This window comes from Macrobrachium rosenbergii, chromosome 22 (genome assembly GCF_040412425.1).
Source record: "Macrobrachium rosenbergii isolate ZJJX-2024 chromosome 22, ASM4041242v1, whole genome shotgun sequence".
Classification (NCBI taxonomy): Eukaryota; Metazoa; Arthropoda; class Malacostraca; order Decapoda; family Palaemonidae; genus Macrobrachium; species Macrobrachium rosenbergii.
The window spans coordinates 12,592,312-12,604,605 of NC_089762.1; the positions used below are offsets into that span (position 1 = coordinate 12,592,312).

At 38.4% G+C, this 12,294-nt stretch overlaps 1 protein-coding gene across 3 annotated transcripts in view; it reads left to right on the forward strand.

The window, feature by feature from the left end:
- Arfrp1 (ADP-ribosylation factor related protein 1) overlaps positions 1-12,294 on the forward strand; it is a 140,305-nt gene that overhangs the window by 11,098 nt on the left and 116,913 nt on the right. For all 3 annotated transcript variants that reach the window (XM_067124220.1, XM_067124221.1, XM_067124219.1), the window contains exon 2: positions 5,231-5,334. In XM_067124220.1, the coding sequence (XP_066980321.1) occupies positions 5,242-5,334 (93 nt within the window). In that variant the 5' untranslated portion in view covers positions 5,231-5,241. The remainder of the gene's footprint in view (positions 1-5,230; positions 5,335-12,294) is intronic.

Here is a 12,294-nt window from a genome sequence, read left to right on the forward strand (position 1 = left end):
CTAAACTAAACCTAGCCTAACCTGTCCTAATCTGCACCTCAGTAACCCGCATCTTCTTAACTCTAGGAGCCTCAGGATCCAAGAATAGACTCCATAGTGTTGTTAAGGAACGGTACCATGGTAGTTCCTTAGTCAACAAGGGGGTGGGGGCTAGTGTCCTATCATATCCTCTGTTGATGATGCACATTCCATTGATGGTGCAGGTGCACGATTTTCCAGTAGCACACACAGCACAGCAGTCAACCAGACACATTCCAGGATGGGATGTATGACAGACAAGTTGGGTCACTAGGGTCAGTGGTAGCGACAATTGGTCTCGACACCTCGATGTTTCGAAGAATTGTTTTATCTAGAAAGATGTTCAATTACTCCTTCAGTCTCGACACTCCAAAGATGTTACTATTTGGCTCTGTCCTTACGGACCTTGGGTATAACAGCCATTGACCATGCCACATTGAAAACATCGCTTCTTGTCCATTCAGCGAAGTTAGCAATGATTGGGTCAGGTCGGTACTGGGATAGGTGACCCCCTGGAGCACCAGATTCTGTTGACTTCCGGGAGACGTCTTTTGCATTCATGGTGAGAAACATTGGGACTAGTCAGTAGTTCATTACTAGGATAAGTAACCTCCTAGAAACTTCAGATGCTCTTGGTGCCTATGAGACCTCTTTTGCAACCATGATTTAAGTCTTAGGCTTACAACTTCCTATCGTTTTGCTTGGTTCGTCGGCAGATCAACAACACCTCCAAACTAAGTTCTGACAACTTGTTCTTGGCTCCTATGCAGTCAGGAAGTGGTGTCTAGGAGCTCCATTTCTTTTGACTTGATGTAGTCACACTCTTCCTGTGAGGAGTGGGAGATGTAAGCAGTAGCTGCTACTGCTGCAATTACCAGTTCCACAACCCGAGGAGATAATGTTGTGTGGATCTTAAGACAGTTTCAAGAGTCTCAGTGTCCGATTAGGCATCTCCTCCAGAGATTTTTCAGTCTTCCAAACATTGACCAGGGTGGCAGGCTTCTACACTTCCTTTCTTGGAACATAAACACAGTTCTTTTTAGACTTTCAAGGGTCTCAAGATCCAAGATAGATACTCTTCAGTGTGATAGCATTGACACCACAGTAGTGCCATGGTCACCAAAAGGTCCTAGTGTCCTTTCATCTACTCTATGGCAGTACAAGTATACGAGCAGACAGAAACACATTCAGTACAGTGGCCAACTAGACATCCCAAGCATGATGGATGTAATTACAACAATTATTCGCTGAAGTCAGGAGATAAGGACAGTTGATCTTGGCACGTTGACTTACAGAAATTCATTCAACATCTGAAGAAGATTGATCATAGTGCTGCTTTTCTTGCTTTCCTGAAGTTGGTGCTGTTCTGATCTGCCTCGCACCTTTGAATAAAGTAAGGCATAATTTGGTATCCATTTACATTTAGAAGCCTACACCTTTTGTCATTCTACATGTTTTGAAGGTGATCAATGAGATGGATCATTCTCCTTCTATGGCCCTGTGGCACCAGTGGCAGTATGATGTCTATGTTGCCTCCGAAAAGACTAGACTTTCAACCCAATGCCAACAACTCGTTCGTTAGCTTCGAGTTGGCCGAGAAACAGTGTCCAAATTGTCATTTATGTGACTAGTGAGTTGATCAAATTTGTGTACCCTGCAACTTCTTGGTGGACATCAGTGAGTTTCGTACCAGATCTTTCGAGGGCGGGGGGCATCAGTCTGTCCACTGCATTCAGGAAGAACCTGTCGGTCAAGTACTAGAATGGAATGCAATCATTCAGATCACATTCATCGCCTTTTACCTTGGGACATTGCCCATAGGTCCTTGGACTCCTTTTCTTGGATCTTATGGTGGATGCTCAACAAGTCATGTAGTTCATCCAGCTCTTGAGGGACAGGTTGCATCTCGCCTAAGGTGTGCGACTGCAAGGCGAAGGTGTGTGTGGGACTGGCCTCCCCCCCTTTTCTCCCGTCTTCTTTCCACAGTGAACAAGCCGTCACATGCTGGACTGGCATGCATGCTGGTGATCTAAATGACTGAGTATCCTATCTATAACCTAGCTCTATTTTGATTAGTAGATGCAAATCCTTCCTTCTCTCGAGCAAGGAGAGAAAGGGACTGACTGTGAGCAAACCAGTTGGTTATTCTTAGCTTTATAGTCTCCGACAATGTGGGTTCATCCAAACCTTTTCTAATCAAGGATATTACATTCCTTTAATTTGAAATTCCCAGAAGTCTGACTGTGAACATCTCTCTTGTTCAGTAGATCGGAGGTACAGTCTCCTTCCTTTGCTGTTTCATGACCAGGAAGAGAGTACCCAGGTGAGCAAACGACCAGTCAGTTCAGAGATTTACTCAGAATCCTCCCTCCAGAAGTGAAGTCTCCCTTATGTAAAGACCGAGGGTGTGTATTCTTGTAGGAACAAATGGCAAATTTTTAAAGTAATTTTTATTTTTCCTAACATACAAACCTGAAGTCTTTACATTAAGGGCCCACCTCTTACCACCCCCATTCTCTTACCTAGGCCAAAAGGTAAACTGCATAGAACTGAGTGCACTCCGACTTGGTGGGTGGTATTTCCGTCCTGTACCATCAGTAACTGTTACCATGATCACCTTTAAAAGTTTAATGGTTGGATTTCCAGCTCGCTGAAAGTTGTTCCCCATATGTAAAGACCTCAGGTTTGTATGTTAGGAAAAATACAAATTACTTTAAAAATTTGTCATTGTGTGAGGTTAATATAATTCCCCTTACTAAGTAAGTATACCTTAGTTTTACCAGACCACTAAGCTGATTAACAGCTCGCCTAGGGCTGGCCTGAAGGATTAGACTTATTTAACGTGGTTAAGAACCAATTGGTTACTTAAGCAACGGGACCTACAGCTTATTGTGGAATCCGAACCACATTATACGCGAAATGAGAAATGAATTTCTATCACCTGGAAATAAATTCCTCTAACTCTTCATTAGTCTTGCCGGAGAGTCGAACACAACCCGGGCCTAACGAGTGCAAGGCCACATGAGGAAGACCGATGTGCCCAAGGAAGAGCTTTAATTCCCTTTACTGTGTGAGAGATAGTGTACAGTATAAAGTAAAGTTGATTTATGAGTCAAATTTCCCTATTGGAACATTCTGAGGTACTAATCAGTTTGAAAAGAAGAAGATATTTACCTCTTCTCATTTTTATGTTAGAAGAAAATTTGACAGCGTATGAGGAGCTGTTTATACATATATGTACTGTACTAAATTCTTTTGTGAAAAATTTCAATTGAGTAAATATTCAGAGGTGATTTGTTTGACTCAGAGGTTTGGTTGGTTTTTGGTGTAATTGTGTGCTGTATACTCTACTTTTTTGTGCATTGATGTGTTAAAGGAAACAGGTTTATAGGAAATTGGTGATCATCAAGCTGTATTTATGAAATTGTCCTCTGGATTGATTATAGGTTAGTGTGTGTGGTTAGGGACTGATCCAGTAAATTATTGTCCACAGAAGTACAGAAGTACTTTGTGCTGGCTGTCGAGTGCTTGTAAATAAAACTGTTAGAAAATAAAATAATTTTAAGAGTAACATTTGTATGTTTGACTCTCCAAGATTGTTAATCTGGATCATAGCTCTTCCTCACCATCTCGCAGTGAATTCAACACTGGCTCCTAAGAGGAAAAGAAACCACAACAGCAACAGTAAAGGGCTACAGAGCTGCCTTGGTCCATATCTTTAGACCCAGGGGAATAGACATCTCCAGTGCCTGGGAACTGTGCCGTCATCAAGCACCTTGAGGAGAAGTGCCCACCGAGGGAGTTAAGGCCCCCCGAATGGATTTCACCAGAGTACTCTCCTGCCTGAGACATCCTCTCTACGAGCCCCTGAAGAAAGCGTCAGAGGGACCTGATGTTGAAGACCATCTTCCTCCTCTCTCTTGCATTGGCTAAGACAGTGGAACTGCATGCCCTCTTGTAGAATGTCACACATGCTGTGGGTTGGTCCTCCATATTACTGGAATTCATTCCAGACTTTGTGGTCAAGACCCAGAACTGTGCAGCCTAAAATTTAAACGTTTCTCGATCACATCATTGAAGGACTTCATGAGGGGTGACCAGGACTAGATGGTTCTTTACCCAGTCAGAGCTCTTAGGCTGTACTTTAAACACACAGCCCCCACAGACCTACCTGCAGGAGACTTCACAAGTACAGGCCAGGAGAAAAGAGAGGTCTCCAGGAGTATGATCTCATTCTGGCTAAAGGAGGTCATAGTCAGGGTGTACACGACCACGGGAAGTAATGGGCATTCCCTGGCAACGATCAAGGTCCACAGTATCAGAGGAATAGGCCCCTCAGTGGCATGCAAGAAGTACCACTCTGCCCTACAGATCTTTAAGGTGGGAGTCTGGAAGAGACAGTTGACCTTCACATCCTTCTTCCTGAGGGACTTAGCCCACAAATCCTTAGACACCTTCACCATGTGTCCAATGGTGGCAACCCAGCAGGTGGTATTAGGACATCAAGCTCTATGGGAGGCTCTGCCCAGGAGGAGAGCAGGGCCATCATCTGACGACCCTAGCTGGTGTGGTGAGTACAGGGACAGTCTAGCCTCATGTTTGTTTAGTGACCTGAGTTCTGTATAAGGTAGATCCGGAGGCAGTGGGAGCTGCTGAACTGGCATGCAAGTCCTACCTACCGCGCCTTTTGGTTTGGCTCCATTTATGACAGTGTAGGTTCATATTCCTTTTGGAGCAAATACCAAATTTTAAAGGATACGAACCTCTGCTTTCATGGGGAAGTTTACCCCCTCTACCACTCCTTGTGGCTGTGATCCCTCCCAGTCATGGAGGTGAGTGGGACCGCAAGGAGGCTGATTCACAAAATGGAAGAACTAAGCCAGCTCAGGTCACAAGTGAGTGTTAGGCCTATTCAATAGGGTTTTGATTTTCTTACTAAGTCAGTGACAGCCGCAGCACACCTTGCGCTGAGATACTCCATTTATGATGCCGTAGGATTGTATCCTAGAAAAAATATAAATTAATTTTTAAAATTTATTATTTTAAGACCAGTGTTGGATGTTATTTTCACCAGGTGTTTCCATAGAGATCAAGAATTACTTGTAGATATTTTGCAGCATACCTTTATAACTTTAGAATAGAGTATGTGCTTACTTTCTTGTATATACTTTGTCATAGATTTTATATAAGTTTTTAAATTTCCTTTTTGCAGGTGGCAGAATCATGTTTACCCTATTCTATGGGCTGTACAAATACTTGTTCAAGAAGGATGAGTTCTTTGTGTTGATTCTGGGTCTTGATAACGCTGGGAAAACAGTAAGTATGAGTAGAAAAAATGTTTGAATTGAATATTTAAAATTTCTGAGGCTTGAGGCATGGTTCTGAATATGTTTATACATGTATAAACCTTTAATTTACTTTTTGTGAATAACCCACTTCATATATAACATCGTGGGTGCTGTGATGAGCATGGGCTTCTCCCAGCCTTTAAGAGCTTGAATTAGTTTACGTGATACCATTAGTCTCATGTATTCAGCTTCGGCACAAATTGGTATACTACTGTACTTTAACCCTCTCGCACTTACGGGGGTTCCTATAGCGCTACCCGGTACACGACTTATGCCGTGGAGGGAAAAGTGGGCCTTGCCCAGAAAAGTTTCTTTGTAAAAATCGTTATGTCCAAACTATAACTGATACAGTAAGAATAGGTATTCTCGGGGATGCGCAGACCCCCTCCTCACAGATGAATAGCTAAAAAGATCCAAAATACTTAGAATCCTTCTAAAAACACTTAGAAAAAATGTAAGAAATAAGTTTAGAAAAATGTAAGAAATACCAAAACATGTTCTCGAAAATAGCCTATTTTAAACACTAGGGTAGTGTTGAATCTTACCATGTATACATATATGGTAGCACCAGCCTACAGTATAAAAATATACTCTTGTTCCGACACAATATACAAACCCTCGGATTTTTTACATTTATAGAGATACTTTCAGGCGTAGGCTGGAAACGGCCGTTAAACTCTTGAACAAGGTGGTTTGGCAGTAATACCTCCAGGTAGGGCGGGGATACCCGCCTTGCCCGGATGTAAACATTCCAGTTTGCTTTCGGCCGTCAACCGCCACCTGACGTATTTTTAAGATTCTCTCTGCTGACTGTCAGTATCCCAATAAATCTCTTACGGTGGGATCTTTCTGTATTTTTGTTTATATATTTTCGTGTTTTGATATTTGGTAATACAAACCCACGATTTGTGAATAACCTTGTCCAAGCCATTCCCCTGCCTGTGTCTGGGGTTTTGGCCATCAGGCATTGCTTAGTATAGCCAAGTGGTACATTTTTTAATCCAGCGGCCCTTTTATATTATAGGCCCTTAACAAGTAATTACTTTGGGGACGTGGCCCTTTTCTTAGGTTCCTTCATCCATGGACGTAAGATTAGTCCCTTCTTGGCCCTGGCTTTTCTTCTTCGTTCTTACGAAGAATAAGAGCCCGGGCCCTGACGGATCACCTACAAACCTTTCGATTTAAATGGCGTGGATATTTTCACTTTCGTACAAATTTCTTGGACCTGGTAAATAGGAAAAGGTATCATAGCTGGGATTGGGTTTATATCCGAAGCTAAATAGTGAGAACCGTGGCAGGACCATCAACTGCCCGATAATGTTCGGACCTGAGTTTTCAGGCGGAACTATTCTACGGACTGGACCACGGATTCCAGGGGGTCTAGTTCTGGGAATAGGACTCTCGGCATTCTGTCCGGTTTGCCCATAATGTGATTAGGGTGGGGATGATTGTATTCTAGTAATGCTCTCAGTCCTATCAAGCGGGTTGGCTTACACTTGAGCCACTCTAATCATGTTGTGCCATCCCCTTTGGGGTAGGGTAGGGATGGACATTTGGGAGTCGGTTCTCACTTGTGCCATTAGTGGAGGAATGAACTCCATGAAAGGCTGATGATATCTTTTTAAGGTTTTCAGGTTATTTTTTTTTTTTTTTTTTTCTCCTCCCTCAAATCTTTATGCAAAGTGAAAATAAAGATTCGAGTACCCCTGGGCCCTTTGATGGTAGTGACTCGGCACAGATGACGACCGATGGAACCTCTTGTAACAACCTTTCTTTGGAAAAAACAATAAAGAATCCAAATATAATCACACTGGAACCTTATGCTCCAGTACACAACAAATCAAAAAAAGTAAATATCGTCTTGACTCAACCTTGACTCACTTGACTCCCTCTTTGGGAGTGGAAGTTGGTCAAGGTTTCTAACCATGGAAACAGAACAGCAAATATCAGCCCTGAAGTTAGAAAACTTCTTATTAATTAAAGACACTCAACGACAGAAATGTCGTTTAGACAGAAAAAATGAAGACGTGGCTTATAGAAGCCACAACCAAAAACCAGTCTGAGGACTATCTGTCAATAAAAAGTGTTGACAATATAAATGTAAAAGTAAAAAGCATGACACTATGAACAGCATTCAGGTACTATTGTACTTCCTGAAAATAATGACGAACGGTTGACAAAAATATACTGTTGGACTCTCTTAAAATGAGATATACCAAAATCCAAGACTGTGAGGTATATATAATACCAAGTAAACAAAATAATAAAGCATTAAGAATTGCAAAAATAAAATTTGAGGGTCAAGAGTTACCTCAAAAAATAAAAATTTTAGGTCAAAATAGAGAATTGAGACCTTATGTTCCCAAACCGCTACAATGTCAAAATTGTAGTAAGTATGGACACACAAAGAAAAACTGTCGTAATGAACCTGTATGTGCTTATTGTGGATCTAAAGAACATGCCACACAATGGAAATGTAGTGAACCAAAATGTGTAAACTGTGGACAGGATCATCATGCTAGGTCCAAGGAGTGTGTGTACTACATATACAATACAGAGTTGAAAATGTTGCAAAGAACGAACAGGGATGTCTATCAGAGAGGCTAAATTGGAATTAAAAGTGAGAGGAATGCAAGATCCATCTAAGAAACATTCATATTCCTCAATAACAAGAGCAAAAAATGAAGCAAAAACGAAACAGATAGAAATAACAGAGCACAGAAAAGTAAATCTCAAGAAAAATTAATAATTTAGAAATAAAAATAAAATTGTAAAAAATAAAGAAACAGGTACAAATGAGATGGATAATATTTTGTCCAATTCATTTGAAATATTAATGCAGATAGAAACACAGGAGGATGCTGCTACTAAAGTGACAGAAGAGGGTAGAGATAGACAGGAATTTAAAGATAAAAAAGGCCTTTGGAGAGAACACCACCCAAAATGAAGAAACCAACTATTATTAGAGAAACATCAGTTAAACCAAAGATGAAGGCGATGAAAAAGGAGCAAAAACAAAAACAAGCTAAGAATATACCTTTATCTCCTAAAATAATAATAGAACCTATGAAGGCAAATGTCGAGAACACTAAAGAAGTGAAAGAGAATCATACCATAGATGATAATGATTATGTCAAGGAGAAGAGATTACTCCTTCTCCAATAATTGGAACAAGAGCAAATGAAAAGAGAAATACACATGATAATACTTGTGGATGTAATGATTGTTTCATTGAATTATGCAATAACAACAAAAGCATAACAAAAGATGGTTTAACAAACATTATAAGAAATTTTATGAAATATAGAAAAAGAAACCACAGATTTGAGTAACCATGAAAAAGGGTGCATGTGCATTGAGCACTTAGTCTATTATAAGGAAAAACAGATGAATGTCGTGAGTAAATTGTTAGAAAAATTCCAAATTGATAATACAAAAAAGAGTAAAACCCAACCGCTATAAAAAATATTTTTCAATAGTTATATTATACAATGGAACGTAAATGGTCTACAGACCAGATTACACCTAGGAGAAATACAACGGTTATTAAAAGAATATGAACCAATGATATTATGTTTGCAACATGTCAACAAAACAATATTAACGATAGGTAAATATACCTTAGCATCTGCATCAAGAGAGGAAGAGGGAAATTTAGGTACTGCTATATATGTACATAACAAAGTATGTTATGACAAAGTACCTGTAAAATTTACTGATCTGCAAACGTCGAGTATTAGAATACGAATAAAAAACGATAATTATGTAATTCATAATTTGTACAATCAACCTAATAAAAATTATGACGTTGACAAAATCAAAGAATTACTTAATAATACTAAGGAACCAACGTTAATAGTAGGTGATTTTAATGCCCACAACCCAATGTGGGACTGTAATTGTACAGAATCAGATAGAGCAGGAATTAAAATAGAGGAATTCATAGATTCATATGACATGTGCTGTATAAATGATGACGAAATCAGCACATATTTTTCTAAAACACATGGAACATATTCTCAATTGACCTAACTCTATGTACAGCAGACATAGTAGACAGATTGGACTGGAATACAGTAGATGACTTGCATACAAGTGATCATTTCCCCATATTAATTTCTTTATTACAAAATAACCCCACCAAACATGCCCCTCGATATAACATTTATAAAGCAGATTGGGAACAATATGAATTCCACACCAGGAATATCCCACCATTTGAATATTTGAAAGACCATAATGAAACTAATGAATTTCTTTGTTGATTTCATTACAAATGCTGCTGATAAAGCAATACCAAAATCCAAATCTCATCCGACAAAACACAAAGTCCCATGGTGGTCTGAAAAACTAACAGAATTAATAAAAATAAAACACCAAATTGGAAGACGACTAAATAATTTGAATAGAAAATTCAGTAAATTAAACAAAACGTTACCAATATTAGAAGGAACTTACAAAAACTGACTATATTATTATTAGAAATTGATACATTAAAACCTCTGTATAATAAAATATCTGCAAAGTTTAAAAGAGAAGTAATACAGGGAAGAATCATTTCATGGAAAAAAATATGTATCAGAGCTCTCTAAAAATACTCCCATACAAAAATATGGGAAAAATTCAGGAAAATAAATGGTACCCATGTTAAACCACCTAGACATGCCATAATAAAAGATGGGAAAAAATACTTGATCCTAAAAGAAATTAGTAATGTAATAGGTGAAAATTTAGCAAAAGTAAGTAGCAACAAAAATTTAGATGAGCATTTCCAAGACAAAGAAAAATAATATAGAATTAATAACAATAAATTTTGAAACAGTAGAAGATATATATTATAATAGAAAATTTAGTATGGAAGAGCTAGAATTTGCTCTGTTGAACAGCAATAAATCTGCCCCTGGAGGTGACAATATTTGTTTTGAAATGATATGCCATTTAGCACCTTTGGCAAAGACATACTTGTTAGAGTTTTATAACCACTTATGGCTTAGAAATTTATTTCCTGATGAATGGCGTAAAGCTATAATTATTCCAATCCCCAAACCTGGAAAAGATCCCAGTAATGTAAGCAATTACAGACCAATTTCTTTAACAAGTTGTATGTGCAAATTACTAGAGAAAATGGTAAATGCTCGACTAACATGGCACACATCTGAGAAAATAAAATTTTAACTCCCACTCAGTTTGGGTCACAGTGTAACAGGTCTACATTAGATTCTCTCTGTAACTTAGAAGACCATATACGAAGAGGTTTTGAACGAAAACAAATTACTGTAGCTGTCTTTTTGACATTGAAAAAGCATATGACACTACATGGAGGTATGCTATATTAAAAACTTTACAAAACAACAACATCTGTGGACATTTACCTAGGTTTATACAAAACTTTTGACAAATCGCAGTTTTCAGGTGAGAATTGATGATGTTCTGTCTAGAACATTTCCTCTAGAAAATGGTGTTCCACAGGAAGCGTCCTTAGTGGCACACTGTTTACGTTAGCAATTAATGATATCAGTAAAAATTCTACCTACTGGTATTAAAAGTAACTTGTATATGGATGATTTTGCCATATATTATTCAGCATCTCGAATAAAACATGCAGAACGAATCATTAATAAAAGCATAGTAAAAATAGATGAATGGGCTTTATCTGTAGGCTTTAAATTTTCCATAGATAAAACCCAAGCAATCATGTTTTATAAAAACAAAAATGGAAAAAAGGAGAAGAAATAGACTTAAAATCAGAAACCATAGTATACCAATTGGCCAAACAGCAAAATTTTTAGGATTAGTATTTGATGCTCACATGAACTGGAAAGCCCACATAACATACATGAAATCAAAATGTAAAAGAGCATTAAACCTAATTAAAAAACTGTCAAACACTACTTGGGAGCCGATAGGCATACCCTTACTTTATTGTATAAAGCAACAGTGCTGTCTATCGTTGATTATGGAAGTGAAATATATGGCTCGGCATCAGATGCAACGCTGAAAACAGTAGACCCAATTCATAATGAGGGTCTTAGAATATGTTCAGGAGCTTTTCGATCATCACCAACATCTTCTTTACAAGTTGAATGTGGTGAACTACCTCTGTCTCTCCATAGAGAGCTAGTAACGATGAAGAGTGCTCTGAGAATTCAGACAAATGATTCTCCAACCAAAAATTATTTGGATTAAGAGATGTGTTTATAAACAATCATCCACCTTCTTTCCCAATTAGGCTAGAAGATTGTTTGAGTCACTAAATATGTATATACAATTGCCTGTAATGTTAAAATTGCCTCCTCCTTGGACAATGAATAAAATGAGAATTTGTACACACTTGAAATATTTATCAAAAAATAATTCATATACTCCAGAATACCAAAGACAACATGCAGTAGAGCATATAATCCGAAAAGGTCCACATTACGCAATATACACTGACGGATCTAAATCACAATACGGAGTGGGATATGCTGCGGTATCCCAAAACAAAACGTATCAGTTCTCCTTCCCAGACAAAGCCTCTGTATTTACAGCTGAGTTATGTGCAATAGTATCAGCCATAAAAATAATTAGAGAAGTCTCATATAATAATTTTGTAATTTATAGCGACTCCAGAAGTGCTATAGAAGCTATTCAAAGCTATAATCCCAAAAATAATATTGTACAACATATAAAAGTTCTCAATCCATAAATTGTATAATAAGGGAAAAAATATTGAAATATGTTGATCCCTGCCCATGTAGGGATTAAGGGAAATGAAGAGGCTGATAAAGCAGCTAAAGAAGCGGTCCACATGACAAGAACAAATGTAGACATCCCTATCAGTGACTATGCAAGATATATAAAAACAGTCATTGTAAAAAATGGCAAAATATATGGAACGAAGAACCTGAAAATAATAAATTAAAACAGATAAAATCCAGTGTTGGAA